Source organism: Diabrotica undecimpunctata, chromosome 7 (assembly GCF_040954645.1).
Source record: "Diabrotica undecimpunctata isolate CICGRU chromosome 7, icDiaUnde3, whole genome shotgun sequence".
In the NCBI taxonomy this organism is placed as follows: domain Eukaryota; kingdom Metazoa; phylum Arthropoda; class Insecta; order Coleoptera; family Chrysomelidae; genus Diabrotica; species Diabrotica undecimpunctata.
In genome coordinates, this window is record NC_092809.1 from 39,598,598 (window position 1) to 39,615,414 (window position 16,817).

General features: G+C 32.7%; 1 protein-coding gene across 1 annotated transcript in view; it reads right to left on the reverse strand.

The window, feature by feature from the left end:
* The window catches only part of LOC140446342 (carboxypeptidase D-like), a 43,558-nt gene that overhangs the window by 13,544 nt on the left and 13,197 nt on the right, over positions 1 to 16,817 (reverse strand). Inside the window, exons 3-5 of the mRNA XM_072538885.1 lie at positions 14,509 to 14,512; positions 12,257 to 12,587; positions 3,793 to 3,960 (exon numbers count right to left, since the gene is read on the reverse strand). Coding sequence (XP_072394986.1) covers positions 3,793 to 3,960; positions 12,257 to 12,587; positions 14,509 to 14,512 — 503 coding nt within the window. The remainder of the gene's footprint in view (positions 1 to 3,792; positions 3,961 to 12,256; positions 12,588 to 14,508; positions 14,513 to 16,817) is intronic.

Consider the following 16,817-nt stretch of genomic DNA (forward strand, 5'->3'; position numbering starts at 1 on the left):
TCCATTATCGTGACGGTCAACACCTCCCATATATTTGTTGTACTTGGACATAATATAAGATTGTGGTACTTTTTTTGTTGTCTATTGTACCTCGTAGCTTTTTTTTTTCTGGAAGTGTATGGTAGTGTGTACTTATAAGCGTTACAATTGCATTGTTATATCATCTTACTAGCGAGATGTATGTATTTTTATCAAAAAAACTGTCGGAATAGCCCCTTACCTCTTTTTTCATATTTTTTGCAGTTTGCAAGGGACCTTTTTCAGTTCTGTCGTCACGAATTGTTGCTGTGGAAAATAACCTTTTTCCTTTAGTAAGGTAAACAACTGATAATTGGAAAACTAGCAAAAACGCACAGTAAGAGTATTTCATTTATGACGGTAAATACCAACCAGAACATAACAGATATGCAGATCAGTTCTTAAAAATTTCGTTCTCGTCAAATTACTATTTGACCGGTGATGCGTTTACGCAACACATAAATTTAAAGTTGATTAGAAAAAAAACTATTTCTTGTATATACTTATTTATATGAAATACATCACTTCTAACATCTTGTCGAGTAAATAAAAGCAAAAATAAATACTTTTTTATTTTACAGAATAAATTACGTTTATTTGAATTTCACATGTTCAAAAGTTCAAATTATTCCAATTTTTATGAAAGTATATTCTATACAAATTTTAAAAAAATTATAAATTTTATTCGTTCTCTAGTAAATGGTAAACCTTAATTTTGTGAACACTACTTACATTATCCTCATGAGTGGGTTATGCCAAGTAAAAAAAATATTATTTAAGGTGTTGCTTAAGCGCATCACCGGCAGAAAATGGGTTAAAACGCATGATGTGACATCGCACTTATGGTACTGCACTCTAAATATGAATTTTACTATAGTAACGCATAATGATAGTTGGCAACTCACTAGTCACTCTCCATAATTGTCAGAATTTCATCAGACACACTAATGGTCTGTGTACACTTCATACTTGTCAATATACTTGTAAGGATGTGTTGTTAATTAACGTTTAAAAGCTATTGAATGTTTTAATAATCCTACACACAGTATAAAATTTGAAGCTGCTACTCCAATAATAAAGATAAAAATGTGGAATGACAGTACATATTACAAATATTTTTTAATTTTTTAAAAAAATTGAGTCTAAGTAACACAAAAGTGACGATAAGTTCACAGAAACAACGTGTGAACGTTAAGACACTAAATGGAGCTTACAAACCTCATAAGGATCTTATTGTTGATGAAAACATTTTTACTTGGAAAAAAAGCAGGGCCATAACATATTTATGATGGCATCTGGTAGTGATTTCAAACCAATTGAAGTGAAGGCTACAATTCTATTGAATTTAGGATGAAGACCAGTTAATACATTCAATTATTTGAGTGAAGGAAATGCAAAAAAGCCTGAAGAAATAAAGTTTTTGATGATTATGTAATTTCAAGAGGAAATGTAATATTTAAGAGATACATGTTTTATCAGAGAGACCAGAAAGAAAATAAATACTTTACTATTTCCCTAAGAGGTGTTAAAACACTGATTAAAATCTGTGAATTTAAAAAGGAAGACAAAATACTACGAGACCGAATAGTACTAGGTGTAAGCTCCAGAGAATTGCGAGAAAGTGTAAGCTCGAGAGAAACTATTGAGAATGGCTGACTTAAAATTAGATGATACCATTAAAATTTGCCAAACTGCAGAAATAAGCAAAAACCAGATAAAAAGTCTTCATATTTTAAACAATGTAGATGAATTAAGGTCAAGAATAAAGAAAAATTACATAAAAATGAAAAGTTAAAATACCTATGCTTGTCTGGATGTTGGCTCCTCTAATTCTTTTTTCTAGTACTAGGTTAAATAAGTCTGTTAACAGGGGGTCTCCCTATTTAAATCCTCTATTGACATTAAACTGATTTAAAAAACTTCCTTCTATTATGACTTTATTGACTGCATTAGTTATAAAAAAAATCTAATTGTATCAGCTTCTCTGGTATTCCTAGTGATCTCATTGCTTCGTATAGTCCGTTTCGTGAGATGGAGTCGTAGTCCTGTTTAAAATCAATAAAGAGCAAATGCAAACCTAGGTTTTGTTTATAATTGTTGTTTTGTAATAATTTTAGCATACATGTCGGTTGTTGTTCTTACCTGTCTGAAACCAGATTTCTTCTTTACGTGCCATCTCCGCAACGGAGGTTGGCAATCATCATGGCTATTCTGATCTTAAATGCTACCGCTCTGAATAGTTCGAGTGATGCGCATCCGTACCATTCCCTCAAGTTACGCAACCATGAGATTCTTCTCCTGAAGAAAACAGAAACCAGTCTGGTATTCTTTTATTATCCCTGTTTCGTAGGTTTTGATTCTACTACTTACAATTTTTGCTAATCATCATCATCATTGGCTCCACAACCCATGGTGGGTCTTGGCCTGCTCAAGGATAAGTCTCCATTCTCTCCTATTCTTCACCTTGGCTTTCCATTTTCAATTTTTGCTAATAGTTTATATATTACTCGTAATAGTGCGATTCCTCTGTAATTTTCACAAACAATTTTATTACCTTTTTTGTGAATTGGGCAGATGAGTGCCGTGTTCCATTGCTCGGGTATTTTTTCGTTTTCGTTTATATTTTTATAATAAGTCGAGAAATCTTTTGCAGCAGTACATCTCCTCCTACTTTTAATATTTCTGCTGCCACTCCGCTTTCTCCCGCACCTCTTTCTTGTGTTTGTTGTTGTTCGGTTTCTTGTGTTCCTTGTTGTATTTCTGTTCCTATTTAACATTTATCGTTTAATTTTCGAATTCGTAATTCGTCGAAATACTCTGCTTATCTATTTGATGTCTTGTCTCCTAGTAAGATATCATCTTATATTTTGTGTCACTTTTTTTTTCCTTGGTAATTTTTTTTTCTAAAAAACTTCTGTTTGGATGTAGTTGTCTTTTCTTATTTCTAGTTGTTGTTCTGTTGCAAGCTTCTCTGTTTTTGGATTTATGATGCTCCTTATTTTTTTCTGTATTACTTCCAGTATTTTCCATTTTTGTATTGTTTCTCTGCGTTAGCATTCTTTTGCAGTCCCCATCAGACCAGTGTTCCCACTTTTCTTTTTCTATGTTCCCAATGGTAATGTATCTTATATCATGACTATTTTTATTAGTTCCCATTTCTCCTCTAAGTTACCCGTCGTGATTCTCCTCAATCTCTTGTGTATTTCTTCCTCGATTTTTTTTAATACCCTTTTATCTTGAGCTGTTTTATTTTATATTTTTTCCGTTGTTTTTCTTTTCTTGGTTGTTTGGGGATTTTTTTGCTTGAGTTTTACTATTGTCAATATATGGTCACTGTCGGCCTCTGCTCCTATGTAGCTTTTACCATCAATCACGGATCTATTGTGTTTTCTTTCAATGAGAACAAGGTCGATTTGGAAGAGTACAGTAGTAATGGATGGATCCTATAGACAGCAGATGAGAAAATTGAAACCATATGGTAAACTATGTGTTATTGACTATTATACAGTTTCTTCCATGCTTTTCATAACAAGTGGAGGATTTTAATGGATGAAAATTCCACACTAGAGCACCAAAAGGCCATTACAAGGCTCGTTACGGGCCCGTGCCTGTATTGTAGTACGGGCACGAGCCAGATATTTAAAAAAATCTTCCCCGTAATTATAAATATCCAATGTTAAAAGACAACGACTCAATAAGTTGATTTATTACCGAACAAAATATCGAAATTATGGTCTTCTCTATAATATTTAGTGAAAAATATTGAATGTTTACCTTCCACTGGATACCAATCAGCTCCGTTTACGACACCATGTTCAAATGTTTTTGGGACACCTTCACAGTGTACTTCGGTGTGCATCTCTGGATGATTGTCTGAATAAGTCTTTGCTAAAAATCTGAATACGTCGTCATCTGGTGTTAAAAATTCTCTTTTATAAAATTCTAAAAAAGATACATAAACAATAAATATGTCAAACAATACATCAATATAATAATTATATTTTATGTAATAACTAACAAATATCATTCCATGGCCTACCGTCGAACGTAAAGGTCGTGTACGGGGCTCTGTGTTAGTAAAATATGAATTTCGGACTATCGCGAGCATCGATACACGAAATATAAATAGTGAAGATCGTTGGTGTTAGATGGTGATTAGTAAAACAGAGTTTTTTTATATCGAATTAAAAACAATAATTATACACAATAAATAAGCTAATTGAGTGATAAGGTGAATAAGACTTTTTTCTTGGGGCGGTTAAAGCGGAAGAAACTCTTTACGTTGTTTATGTTCGAGAAACGACTACTGGGAGGGAGCGGAGCAAAAGTAAAAATGTCAGGAGCATGTCAAATGATCACAAAATTAAGTGTTCCAGAAATGAACATATCATTTTAAAATATAAAATAAAAATATAGTTCTTTACACTTTTCTTAGTGTAGAATAAGTAAAATATTCACTAATATCAGGTTTGCTCGGGATAGCCGACTTATTGGCTCCACAGCCTCTTAAATAGTTTTCACACCTAAATACAAGAGGCGTAATCTTCACTTTTACGCATCGAGTAGTATTATATTAGTTCGTTCTCACACACCGCCCTTGAGGCATGTGCATTTTAAAACACTCTCAATTCATGTATAAAATATTTCTCTACGCCGAAATCGGGCATTTTTGTCATAAATAAGGTTTTCTCTTTTACGTGTGTAAAGAAAGAATTATTTGATATTGTACTGTCAGCTACGTCCGTATTGAGGCTTCTTTACTTTAAAAATAGTTAATTATAAGTCGATAAACTAAAGGTGATTTTAGTTCTCTGGAGTTATATTTGCTCACATTAACAATCCTTATCCTTCAACGGTCACTGAAGAACCAAACCTATGGAGATACATCCACTCACAAGTCCTTTGAAGTAAGGCTTGGAATCAAAAGATTTCCAACCCTCTCATATAGGGAGCCAGTTACAAGGCTCCCCCACAATTCGTGGTCCTATCGAGCACAGATTATTTGATGAAACAGGACTGAAGAAAGAAAAGGATTACACACGCCGGAGAGCAACAGAAAGAAAGAATAATGGTTTCTCGTCCCTAGAAGAAAGATTGCACAAGTTGACCTTCGTTCAAGATTAGACACGTGTGTTTTGTGAAAAGTGCGTTATGTGTTGGTAAGCGACAGCGGTAATTAAATTGGATACTTGAAAAACATTTGGTGAGGTTAAAACTCTTTCTATATTTTCTATAGCTACTGCATGCACATAAATTATATTGGTAGATATTTGTCTCGACTTTTAATTGTTTATTAATATTTATATTAACTAATGGCTTTGATTTGACAACAGATCTTTCTTCTCAATATCGCTAAAGAGAGCTGACAATTGTTTATTATACAGATTGTCTCACAGCCCGCTCTCACGAAAAATATTTATTTATCACTCTAGTAAAAATACTCTATTAAAATTAAAATCGCGTCTTAGTTGAAAAAAACATTTACACTAAACAAAATCATTCACTCTTATTTCTCGTTCAGTATATATTTGCAAATAAATTCACTTTAAATAAAAAATGGAAGCTTTAAAGAAAAAGCGCAAATCAGTTAAAGCATCAATTACACGTATCTCAGAATGGTTTATAGCCAATAAAGACACAGAAAACGAAATACTTGATTTTGAAAATAGGAAAGAAAAACTTTTTAAATTGTTTCACACAATATGAACAAATTCAATTAGAAATCGAACAGACTGATGACAGCGACCAACAATCAGCTGATCGAGCAAATGTTGAAGAAAAATACTTCAACACACTCAAAGGTTTGCAAAGAAAAATAATAGAATTAAATTTAACAGAAAATAAAGCCTGCCTAGAGGCTGCCTGAAATTAGCATGAAAACCTTTACCGGAAATTTCTCAGAATTCAATGAATTCTTTCAACTATTTGAAACTCTGATCACAAACAATTCAAGTTTAAATAATGTACAAAAGTTTATATATTTAAAATCCTTCCTCAAAGGAGAACCTTTAAACTTAATTAGCAGTATCGAAGTAGTAGATACAAATTTTGCTATCGCTATAAAAACCCTAAAAGAAAGATATGATGACAAATCACGAGTGATTAGTACTCTTATAAAAAGGCTGTTAAAGTCTCAATCTCTAGTTAAATGCACTCCTCAGGCACTAAGAGATTTTCTTGTACACACGAAGCAAACGCTTCAAGCTCTTAGTAATCTCGAAATTCCAATTGAACATTGGGACCTCCTTTTAATAGAAATATTTTTAGAAAAAATAGATTTCGCTTCTCACAAGGCTTTTGAATATGAAGTAGGTTCTAAGAGTGTTCCAACACTCAAACAATTTTGTGAATTTCTAGAAAAAAGATGTGATGTTTTAGAGAAACTTAATTACACTGAAACTCAGTCAAAGTTTAATAATAAAGTCACTCAAAAAACTGCTCATATTTCCACTATAAATAATAATAAATCTAGCTATGAAAATTGCATATTTTGTAAACAAACTGGTCATAAAATATATCAGTGTAACTTATTTAAAGACACAAATTCTCGAGAAAGGTTTAATTTTGTAAAGCAAGCACAGCTTTGCAGAAACTGTTTTGGCACTAAGCATTTTACTGATAAATGCATCTCTAAATACACATGTAAAATTTGCAATAAAAAGCACAATACACTTCTGCATGAAGAAAATAATTTTTCTCACACTCATAAAAATAATTTATTTTCTCCCACTCGAAGCAATCAAAGTGCTTCAAATTCACATGATGGTAATCAAAGTCACGCCAATAGGCAACAATCACGCTTTAATGCACCACAAACCTCTGAATCGTCCGCAAGTATACAGGGTGATTCACAAACTCGCCATAGTGCACCACATATCTCTCAAAGTCATTTTCATGCTCCTCAAAGGAGTAATAATGCCCAAGTTACTCAAATAATTAATTCTCCACATTCATATAATGAATCACCAAACACGTCTACTCACTTAAGCACTCAGACAAATGAATATTGTCTACTCTCAGACACACAAAGTCAAAATTCATCTTGCATCTCTTCTCTCTCAACTTTCAATCCAAAAAACGAAGTTTTGCTAGCCACAGCGCTGGTAACAATTTACTCTGAAAGTGGACAACCTGTACACGCAAGATATCTTCTCGATAATGGATCTCAATCGAGTTTTGCAACAAAAGATTTAGTAAATAAACTAAATTACTCTACCACTAATAAAAGATTACAAATTTCCACAATCTCTCAAATAAAAATACCAGCTGGCGTAACTATTCACACTCGAATCATATTTCTTTATTTGTTCAATCTCACACTGAAGAAGAAAATATAAATAATCTTCTCCAAAGGTTTTGGGACATTGAAGAAGTTCCCGAAATAAAGCATTTAAGTCCTGATGATGAAAAGGCTGAGAAAATATTTAAAGCCACAACACAAATCCTACCGAATGGACAGTTCCAAGTAGATTTACCTCTATGCACGCCTAATGAAAATAATAAATTGGGCGACTCTTTCCAAATGGCGCGAAGGCGATTTCTAAATTTGGAGAACAAATTCTCAAAAAATGATTCTCTTTACAAACAATATAAATCTTTTATAGACGAGTATGTTGAATTAGGACATGCAAAATATGTTCCGTTGTCTCTGCAGAATGTACACTCAGAAAACAAATATTTCTTGCCTCACCACAGTGTAGAAAAAGACACTTCTCTCACAACTCGTTTGCGCGTAGTTTTTGACGCATCCTTGAAAACCACTTCTGGTTTTAGCCTTAATGATATTATGTTAAAGGGTTATACCACACAACCAGAACTATTTGACACTTTAGTCAATTTTAGACTCTTTAAGTATGTGTTCACATCTGATATAAAAAAGATGTTTAGACAAATCAGAATTAACCCCAACCAAACTTTCTTATTAAATATTTTGTGGCGCAACTTTCCCTCGGAGCCGTTAAAATGTATACAATTGGAAACGGTTACCTATGGAACGAAACCAGCTACCTTCCTTAGCACACGATGTTTAATTGAACTTGCAAACATGCATAAGGAAGAATATCGTCACGCTCATGATATGCTCATTAATTTATGCTATATTGATGACATATTATATGGTACAAATAGCATTGAAACACTCACACTTGCGCATGAGCAAATCACTGCACTGCTACAAAAGGCAGGCATATCTCTTCACAAATGGTGTTCAAATTCACCACAATTTTTAGAAAATATTTCACAATTTTCAACTGACTCTACGTATGTTATATCTTCAGAAAATCATTCCAATAAAATATTAGGTCTTTGTTGGGACTCTAAATTAGATAGTTTCTCTATTTCAGTGCCAGAAATCGAAATAAAAGATTCCTACACTAAGAGACAAGTGTTCTCGATAATCGCAAGTTTTTTCGACCCCAAGGGATTAATTAATCCTGTAATAGTAACTGCAAAAATAATAATGCAAAAAATTTGGCTTTCAAAAATTCAGTGGAATGAAAGTTTAGACTCTACACTCTTAAATGAATGGTTAAATTTTCTCAAACATATTTCAGCACTAAAACATTTAAAAATTCACAGACCTTTTTTTATTGAAAATTATATATGTAGTATACAAATACACGCATTTTCCGACGCTAGTGAAAAGGCATACGCCAGCTGCATATATATTAGAGTTACTTATAGCTCAAGAAATGTCTCTTCCACACTCATCACCTCTAAAAGTAGGGTAGCTCCAATAAAAACATTAACTTTACCTAAGTTAGAACTTATGGGTGCTGTTTTATGCAACAAACTCACTAAAAGCATAGTTGAAATTCTAAATAATAAATTAACTCAAATAGACTCAATAAACTGCTGGACGGACTCAGAAATCGTACTTGCTTGGTTAGGCTCACATAGCTCGAGATGGTCACAGTTTGTTGCAAATAGAGTTTCTGAAATACAAGGAAACCCACAATTTAAGTGGCGATATATAAAGTCAAAACAAAACCCCGCAGATATTGCGTCAAGAGGCATGTCTGCTCCTGAACTTCTAAACTCAAAATTTTGGTTTCAAGGTCCCTCATTTCTACTTAATTATGACTTAGATTTAACTTCTTATGATTCAAAACCAAATGTAAGTAAAATACCCGAGGAAAAGAAAATAGTTCATCTAGCACAAGAAAGTCAAATAAGTTTCATTGAAAATTTATCTCTCAAATTTTCAAACTTCTCAAAACTACAACGCAGTATCGCACTTATTCTCAGGTACATTCACAATTTCAAGTTTCCAAATGAAAAATATGTTGGACCCTTCTCTGTTTCAGAATTAAAAAATGATGAAAATTTAATAATAAAACTTTTGCAAACAGCACACTTTTTACGAGAATTTTCTTGTCTTGAAAATAAGGAGATAATTTCAAATAGAACAATTTTAAAACTCAACCCATTCATAGATAATCAGCAAATGATTCGTGTAGGTGGTCGTCTAAGGTACTCAGACGTCCCATATGAACAGAAGTACCCATTACTTCTACCCTCTAATAATCACATAGTAAAATTAATGCTGCATAGAGAACATATAAGATTATGTCATGCAGGCCCTCAAAATACTCTTTCCAATTTTCGTTTAAGATATTGGTGTCTAAATGGTCTCAAAGAAACTAAAAGAATAATTAATAAATGTCACGATTGTTTTAAATTTAAAGCACAGACAGCCACCCAGTTAATGGCTGATTTAACACAGAAGAACCTTGAAGTTAACGACTTAGTTCTATTAAAGGAAGATAAAGTTCCACCCCTACACTGGCCATTGGCAAGAATTGTTGAATTGTTTACTGGTAAGGACGATAAGGTCCGTAGTGTTAAAATAAAGACTAGAGATGGATATTTTAACAGACCCATTACAAAACTCTGTCCTCTTCCTGTGGACAAAGTAGAAAATTAAAATTTTAAATTTTGTCACATTTATATGTATTACTCTAGTTTAGGAATAGTTATTTCTTAAATTACATTTAAGTTAAGTTTGCTTACTTTCTCAAATCACTCTTTCTTTCGTTTTGAAGTAAATACTTCAACGCGGGCAATCTATGTTCCAGAAATGAACATATCATTTTAAAATATAAAATAAAAATATAGTTCTTTACACTTTTCTTAGTGTAGAATAAGTAAAATATTCACTTATATCAAGTTTGCTCGGGATAGCCGACTTATTGGCTCCACAGCCTCTTAAATAGTTTTCACACCTAAATACAAGAGGCGTAATCTTCACTTTTACGCATCGAGTAGTATTTTATTAGTTCGTTCTCACACACCGCCCTTGAGGCATGTGCATTTTAAAACACTCTCAATTCATGTATAAAATATTTCTCTACGCCGAAATCGGGCATTTTTGTCATAAATACGGTTTTCTCTTTTACGTGTGATAAAGAAAGAATTATTTGATATTGTACTGTCAGCTACGTCCGTATTGAGGCTTCTTTACTTTAAAAATAGTTAATTATAAGTCGATAAACTAAAGGTGATTTTATTTCTCTGGAGTTATATTTGCTCATATTAACAATCCTTATCCTTCAACGGTCACTGAAGAACCAAACCTATGGAGATACATCCACTCACAAGTCCTTTGAAGTAAGGCTTGGAATCAAAAGATTTCCAACCCTCTTATGCACGGAGCCAGTTACAAGGCTCCCCCTCATTAAGGGAAACTATCCTAAATGTCAGAGAACAGAGAATATCGTATAAAAAATATGACGTCGACAAACTCAGGAACAAAGACACCGCTGACAACTTCCATGCAGACGTGACAGCAAAATTACTTCAAAGCGAAAATCAAAGTGATATCGAAATGGAGTGGGCGGGGGAATAACAGAAGAAGCTCAAAAGTGGTTAGGTCAAGTAAAAAAGGGGAGAGATAAAGACTGGTTTGATGCCGATTGCAAGAAAGCCTTAACAAACGAAACGAGACGAGACTAAACTATGTGGACAAATCAAATGACGAAAATAAAAGTAAATATGAAGCAGAGACAAGACTCGCGAAAAATTATGTGGCAGGAAGAAAAGGGAGCGTATGGATAAAAAGCCTTAAGAGATTGAAGAACATTACATTAATAAAAAAATGTGAGAAACTTCTACCAGGAAACGAAAAGGAGCAGTAACCAAGGCGTAAAAAAACAGAATTACTACAAAAGTAAAGAAAGGCATCTCATAAGAGATAATCATTGGAAACCAGATAGATGTCAAAAGCATTTCAGAGAGCTGCTTAATAAAAATCCGGATGAAAATAATAAGGAGCAAGTGGAAGTGATAGGGGAAGTCAACAACAAGTCGATGGAACCAATGGAGACTCCCGCCGTGAAAGAAATAAGAGAAATCATATATAGCATGAAAAATAATAAAAGTGCAGGCAGCAACGGTATTCCTTCAGAACTAATCAAGCATGGGGGAGAGGCACTAATAACGCGGATATGTAGTCTGCTGACGAAAATCTGGAAGCAAGAGGAAATGCCGGAGGTATGGAGAGAGGCAATAGTATGTCCCATTCATAAGAAAAGAGATAAAGCAGTGTGCGAAAACCGTATAGAAAGGGGTATCACTCTTCTGTATGTTACATATAAGGGACTCTAGAGTCATAAGTAGTCTGTAAAGACACTTAAACGAGCAGGTTGGAAGATTTAAAAAGGGCAGATCCACCATAGATCAAATATTCGTGATAAAAATGATTCAAAGCAGTACGTACCAGCAATAGTTAAAACTAAACCTCCTCTTTATAGATTTCAAACACACTTAAGATTCTGTAATAAGAAGGCGTATGCGCCATGCCCTAAAAGTACTTGGAATTCCATAAACGATGATCAGGCGGATTAGCGGATTAAGGGTTTTTACCCAAATATTTAGTGGCTTGACTAATGTACTGGTAAGTATTTAATTGCTTTTCTAACCTTAGTCAAACTTTAATCTTTATGTTTGTATTCACTAAAGTGGTAATACTTATAATATTTATTACAGGTAAATACACTGATGATGGACTTATTAGACCGAAAATGATCTGTGATGTAGCGTAAAAGGGTCTTTTAAATATTTATACAGGATTAATCCTTTTATACAGGATTTTTAAATAAAACTTTTGTGATTTATGATATACAGCCAACTACAGGAATTTCATTTTCCTTGTGGAATTACCTTATTTGTTTCCAATAAACAGAGCAACATTATATGTGAAGATTAGTTTGGTTTTAAACAAAAAAACGAAGATACTCACCGGGATTGAGATCATAAGGGTAGTTGGCAACTAGTGCACCTTCGTGAAGTGCCGCAGACAATATAAATTTAGTATCTTTCATTAATTTTATTATTGCTTTCGTCTCCTTTGCTTCTTCTTGCTCTGGACTGGGCAGAAAGTAGTTGGGAAAGTCTCTGTTTAAATCGATTTTGCTTCCGTCGATTAAAACGAATCTGCCGGTAGCTCCGTCACAAACAGTCGCAGCATTGGCAAAACCGTCGGGATTTATTGTTGGAATTACGTGGAGTTTAGTGTTTTGAAGAAGCCAAAGCACTGTTTCGTTCTTTTGGCTGTATTGGTCTATCAAATACTACAACAATATTTATTTTATAAAAAATTGCAACTAAATTTGATAATTACGTATATAAATATCCAACAAAAAATAGATTATAAATTACAATGCATATTATTTAGTGCAAATAAATACAAATGACCACAAAGTCAAAAATACTTAGTAGTGTATTCGTATAGATAGCTAGAATTATATCATTATTCAATCGTCGCTTGTCCACTGCTGGACATAGATCTCCCTTATAATTTTCAATCTGTTTTGATCTTGTGCCTCCATTCAATTTCTATGGCAACAAATAAAAATAACAACGTATATATATATATATATATACGTATATATACATATATATATATATATATATATATATATATATATATATATATATATATATATGTATATATATATATACAGTGTGTCAATTTTAAAACTTACCATGGGCTATATCTCACGTACAAAAAGATTTAAAAAAAAATGCTATCCAATGGTATAAATAATAATTATATAGGGTGAAGCAATAATTGTGAAACTTTTCCTAAAATGGAAAATTGAATGAGGTTTAATAATTATACTTATTGTTTAATAATTATACAGGGTGTTAATATCAGCCGGCTTACTATGACTTTGGTAATTGTAATGCTATCTCCCTGACTATTATTTTTAATGATAAGTGCCCGTCGGAATTTTTTTTCGTTAAATAAAAACTTAATTTGCCGTTTTTGTAAAACAAGTTGAAAACATCTGTTTTTGGGTTCTGTCAGATTCGTTTATTTTAGAATATTAAATGCCATTAGTTTTCATCATTCATCCAAAAGGCATCCAAACAAAAATGTAAGTCACGTGTACATTTGCGATTTAGTTGAAAAGTTTAGAGAAACGGGATCAGTACAAAATAAAAAAAGGGATGCCCCAAGATTACTGAATGAAGCATTCCAAATTGAGGTCCTTGGAAATTTTGCAATAGAGCTTACTGCATCAACACGTCAAGTATCTGCAATGACAGGACTTTCACATGAGTCGGTTAGAAATTACATAAGTTTCACCCGTACAAAACACAAATACTTCAAGAACTAGGCGATGATGATCCAGACCGACAAATTGAGTTTTGTGAACTCATGACTGAAAGAATTCGCGTTGAACCGGGAATGAAAAAATATTTGTTTCACTGATGAATGTATTTTTATGCTGAATGGTAATGTAAATAAACAAAACTGTCGGTACTGGAGTGATGCGAACCCGCATCGATTCAGAGAAGGTCACACTCAATATCCTGTGTTTGGGCAGGAATATTAGGCGATGCTATAATTGGCCCCTTGTTCATACCAGGCAATTTAAGTGGCGACATTTATCTCGATATGCTGGAAAACACCATCGAACCTTTATTTGTGCATGAATTAGAGAACCAAAGAGACAATTAGGGCAACCTAGCTCTAGACGAAGGTTTGATACACTTCCAACAAGATGGCCCACCTCCTCACTATGCAGCTCCAGTTAGGCACTGGTTGGATACTAATTGTCCAAACAAATGAATTAGAAGGGGAGGTCCTTTTGAGTGGCCACCGAGGTCACCAGACTTACCGCCACCTATTACGCGCTATTACTAGAACAAGATTTGCCAAAATTCGTGCAGAATTTCAAAATAGCCTGTATTATTGTTTACAAAACAACGGAACCCACTTTAAGCATTTACTTAATTGACATTATTAACAAATTTGTAGTTCAAAAAACACCTCATTAAATTTTCCATTTAAGCCAGAGTTTCACAATTATTGGCTTCACCCTGTATAATTATTATTTATACTATTGGATAGTATTTTTTAGTCCTTCCAATGATGTATCACAAGTAGGGGTTTGCAATTTAAACTTTATTTAATTGTGGTTGGTGGGGTCTAGGGTGTTGATGGGGGTGAGTTCTCTTTCATGCCATTTTAGTTCCTCTTACCATCCTAGAGACGGTTTTAAGCATTTTTCGATATCAGCTTTTGTTCATGAGATAGAGCCCATTTTTGAATAGTTTTAAAATTGACACACTGTTTATATATGTAAGTTTGGGTGGGTTGGAGTCAATAAAAGAGGCTGTTAGAAAACTATTTTTTAACTACTTGAGCTTTCAATTGTGGATACAATTATTTTCAAAAGCTAAAACAAAAATCATCTGATAAGGTAGAACGAATCATTGTAAAAAATTAGTTAGGTACTCACCAAATAACATTAGGTTTGTTAATGAAATTGCTAAAAAAGCGGACAGCGGACTAAACAAATTAGAATAGAATAATTAGCAACCAATAGGAAGTACAAAATAACGGTTAATGTCATGAATGCCAAACTCGAGAGAAAATTAGTTTGTAGTTTAATTTATTTTAACATGAAAATTTTTAAAATGATATTTTAAAATTTTTAAAATGATTTCCACTTAATCAGTTAATTTTTATTTTAGCTCTTGAAAATAATTGTATTCGCAATTAAAACCTAGAGTATTTAAAAATTAGTTTTTCGTCAGCCAATTTTATTGACTCCAACTCCAAACTTGGTTTTGTGGGTATATATATATATATATATATATATATATATATATATATATATATATATATATATATATATACCGGATGGTGAATCGCCAAAAAACTTTTTTTTTTGTTTTTTGTTTTTTTTGTTAAGTTAGTTTTAAATAATGAGTAAAGTTCACATTACATATATAAGAACATTGATAATATACTACATATTGAGTTGTAAGTTATAAACTTTTAACATCTGTATTTCTTATAAACTCTATGTCATCTATTGTATTTTAGAGAACTGATGAAGCTTTAGAAATATAAAGCGAAACGTCTTCGATATGAAGTAGTTGACTTCTTTTTTTATTTGTCAACTTGAATAGAAAAAGGTGGAAAGATGCAGTCAAAGAAGATCTAGAGAAAAGGGGAGTGCGACAATGGGAATTACTGCCACAGGACCGACAAACATGGAAGGCAATAGTAAACGAGGCAAAGACTCACGAAGAGTTGTAGCGCCATTGATGATGATGATGAACTTGAATGGCCGATTCAACCTCTGAATTCACTAGTTGAATACTTTAGAAATATATATATATATATATATATATATATATATATATATATATATATATATATATATATATATATATATATATATATATATATTATTGTGATATTTAAAGTCTTGGTGCGCCAAGCAATAATTAGCTAATTAATTTTTTGATTAATTAAAATTATTTAAATGATATGATTATGACTCTATCACAATTTTTAATTCTTTTATCTCAGGGTTAATTCGTGCTTCAATATCTATGCTATTACATGTGAAAGGTAATGTCCAAAGAATACCGGAATAATAAAAAACACATATGATCTAACACTATATATTGAAATAAAAATAATGAAATAAATTCACACTCAAAAGTTTTCAATAAACAAATCTCATATAACGATTCTCAAAATTTTGTTCTACGTACGTGAACAATCAAAATTAATGGTACAAACAATATTAATTGAAATCTCAAAATTCCAAACTATTCTAACTCTCCTAATCAAAATATTCATATCCTTTCTAAATTAAGTGTAAAAATTGTGTTATCAATAAAAGAAAAAAACTGCATAAAACAAAAATATCTCTCTCTGATGATGAGTGGTCCAAATCCTTGTTCCTTGTAGACTATATTATCTCCTCTCAACCGCTCCCTATGTAATCAGCAATCGTACAACAGATTGTTGCAAGTATATCGTCCTTAATGATCTCCTTCAAAAGCACAAATCATTCAAATTATGATAGCCTTTCTCCTCTCGATAAACTGAATCTCTCGTTGGCCCGAGTGAAAAATGACTCTTGGAATATCTTCTCTTTACGATAAACTGAATCTCTCGTTGGCCTGAACAGTGACTCTTGGAATATAAGTAGAAAAATATGACTTACAATATTTTGCTGCTTCAGCTTCTGTCAGATACACTAACTCCACAAAAACTCACTAACATTCAACACTACTGCTTGCTACATCTCGGGAACCGTCAGAGAACAATCACTGTTCGTCTTACAGACTTGGAAAACCAACTGATTATCTTTTCTCTCTCCTAAATCTAGCTAAACTTTCATTCCTACATACCTATCCCACCTTTTTCAATCTCCGCCAATCAAAACTCGTCACAATTCCCCCATTTTTTCATTTCGATAACAAACAAATTTTTACCTATAATTATAAAATTTCCTAAAACTTATTTACAAATAATATTTTTCTTA